General features: G+C 47.0%; 1 protein-coding gene across 1 annotated transcript in view; it reads left to right on the top strand.

Annotated features, from left to right (window-relative positions):
• Positions 1–2,642: 2,642 nt before the first annotated feature.
• The window catches only part of LOC108802450 (zinc finger protein 585A-like), a 19,737-nt gene continuing 19,280 nt past the window's right edge, over positions 2,643–3,099 (top strand). Inside the window, exon 1 of the mRNA XM_018574305.1 lies at positions 2,643–2,688. Coding sequence (XP_018429807.1) covers positions 2,643–2,688 — 46 coding nt within the window. The remainder of the gene's footprint in view (positions 2,689–3,099) is intronic.

The raw sequence follows: 3,099 nt of genomic DNA, 5'->3' as shown, positions 1-3,099 counted from the left end.
CAGACCGGGCCTCTGACCTCCTGAATCTGAGTAGCAGACCGGGCCTCTGACCTCCTGAATCTGAGTAGCAGACCGGGTCTCTGACCTCCTGAATCTGAGTAGCAGACCGGGCCTCTGACCTCCTGACCTCTAGTCTACCTTTCAGTGGTTACACTTTAGGGTCACTTTCTGCTGAGAGAGCGATCACATTCCTTCCAGGGAATTATTGGGTGGATGTGATATATTTGGGGGGAGGGGCGTTCTCCTTCTGGGCTGGTAGATGGCATCACTGATGTTCTCTCTGACCTCATAGGGGTCCAGACACCTTGCCAGGAAGTCACTCTCTACAGTGGGCACCAAAACCAAGACTGTCTCCCGGGGGTGAAGGTTCTGAAGACCGGTTATAACCTCTGACCTGAACCTCGCGGGGACGCTCCATATGCTCCTAAACTATTGTCCTGTCTGCCGCCGATCTATCCTCCATCTGTGTTGTAAAGTTCCGACTCTCGTTCCCGTGTTTCCCGAGCTAGGTCCAGGAGTCCACGGGGGACGTCTACCACGCAAAAGATCAAATGGGGAAAACCGTGTGGAGGATCCCAAGGATTACGGATGGTCTGGGAAGTCCCGGTCTTTTCTAGTCTTATCCACCACTTTTCTTGTAGCGTGTCTCCTGGGTTCTACTGAACCGTTCGAGGAGCCCATCACTATGGTGGTGGTGATGCATTGAGATGCATAGGTGAGTAATTGTCATCACCTGACACGGCTCTTTGGGTATCGTTGACATAAAAGGGACTCCTCGGTCTTTCAAAATTACCCTAAAAATACCAGAACGTGAGGAACATCTCTTCAGCTATAACCTTAGGAGGACAAGTTTCTGGCAGATATTGCTTCTGGATACCGGGTGGCATAGTCAAGGACTACTAATATGTGCAGATGCCCCCTGAGGTATCGCCCTCGTATCACCTGAGTGTAAATTGCGCCTCGTATGTTGTATTTCAGGTTTTAGTCTCTTTTTCACATTCTTAAATATCACAAAACTATCAAACTTTTGTATCTTTAGGTTTCCTTGTCTGGATGTGATGTGTAATCTGTGTGTGTGTCCATGGAGGTGACGTCATGGAGGAAGGGACCCCCGAGGACAACACGATGAGACGTAACGTAGTCTGTAGTATTCACATTCAACACTAGGCGGCGATCTTCCGTGGAACGCACAGACAGGAAGTGATGTCACCCACAGGAAGTGATGTATGAGTATTGAAAGGAAGTTCCAGGTTTACCGTCATTTTGGAGGAAGTAGAGAGGAGACATTGCTGGAACTGGAGGTAATTAGACATGATCATGTCCGTTATACTTTATAGACCGGATACATCCTAAATATAGAGCCATTTATCCAACCGTCCATCCAGAGCCGCCATTTATAGACCGGATACATCCTAAATATAGAGCCATTTATCCATCTGTCCATCCAGAGCCGCCATTTATAGACCAGATACATCCTAAATATAGAACTATTTATCCAACCGTCCATCCAGAACCGCCATTTATAGACCAGATACATCCTAAATATAGAGCCATTTATCCGACTGTCCCTCCAGAGCCACCATTTATAGACCGGATACATCCTAAATATAGAACCATTTATCCAACTGTCCATCCAGAGCCGCCATTTATAGACCGGATACATCCTAAGTATATTCTATGAGATGACGTTCACCGATGTGATTTCTGGTTCCCTTTCACAGATCCGTTCCGTCATCTTTGGGGTGAAGAAATGAAAGACTTCAAAGAAGAAGAGACGTTGAGTCATTGTGTGTCTCCTACAGATGGATCCAGTAAGAGGAACCCACCAGAGAGATGTCCCCGCCCCCTGTATTCCCGGGATCCCACACAGGAAGATCACAACTATGCCCGACGTGATCAGGTCGGTGGGACTCGACATCTGGAACAGTTCATTCTTCGGTGTTATGAGATGAATTTCGTGTCTCGTAGTCTAATAATGTTCTTCCGTAATATTTTGTGATGGAAGGGTGAGGATCGGGGGAATATGAAAGCCGAGAGTAAAGCAGAAGAAGAAGAAGAGGAGGAGATCGACGTGAGGGGTGGTCAGCAGCCATTGGAGGAGGCCGGGATGATGACAGGAAAAGAGGAGGAGTCTTCTCCGGATATCACCAAAGGTGAGTGTGAATGTTATATAGACAACCGACTCACATTCTGCTCGGCTGCTTCCTAGTAGACGTCCTACAACACATCTCAGTAGAAGGATGTAGGTTGTCTCTGGTCACATTCTTCTGAAATGCTGAAGATCATTTGGATTATTTTGGAGAACCTCAAACAACCCCCATAACTGTTCCCTACAGATGGATCCAGTAAGAGGAACCCACCAGAGAGATGTCCCCGTCCTCTGTATTCCCGGGATCCCACCCAGGAAGATCTCACCCTCCCCCACCATGGCCAGGTAGGTGGGACTCGGCGTGTAGATATAAAGATGTATTCTGAGCTATGAGGAGACGTTCCCCGATGTAATCTCTTCCCGGTCACATATCTGTTCCGTCATCTTCGGGGTTTAGGATGAAGATCTGGAAGACATCAGAGTTGAGGTAAAAGTAGAAGAAGAAGAGACGTTGGTGGGAGGAGCTCAGCAGTCTATGGAGGAGGGGGAGGTGATGGTGAAGAGTGAACAGGAGGAATCTTCTCTACATACGGACACAAGTAAGTCATAAACACAACATCATGTGACCAACAAATGAGGAGGAGATACTGTACACCATATGAAGGTCCATCTCCATTCCTCAATATAACGTCATGTGACCAACAAATGAGGAGGAGATACTGTACACCATATGAAGGTCCATCTCCATTCCTCAATATAACGTCATGTGACCAACAAATGAGGAGGAGATACTGTACACCATATGAAGGTCCATCTCCATTCCTCAATATAACGTCATGTGACCAACAAATGAGGAGGAGATACTGTACACCATATGAAGGTCCATCTCCATTCCTCAATATAACGTCATGTGACCAACAAATGAGGAGGAGATACTGTACACCATATGAAGGTCCATCTCCATTCCTCAATATAACGTCATGTGACCAACAAATGAGGAGGAGATACTG

The sequence above is a fragment of the Nanorana parkeri genome, unplaced genomic scaffold (assembly GCF_000935625.1).
Source record: "Nanorana parkeri isolate BGI_ZX_2015 unplaced genomic scaffold, ASM93562v1 scaffold2869, whole genome shotgun sequence".
Taxonomy (NCBI): Eukaryota; Metazoa; Chordata; class Amphibia; order Anura; family Dicroglossidae; genus Nanorana; species Nanorana parkeri.
Note: the sequence above shows the minus strand (reverse complement) of the source record. Positions and strands in the feature narration are given on the sequence as shown.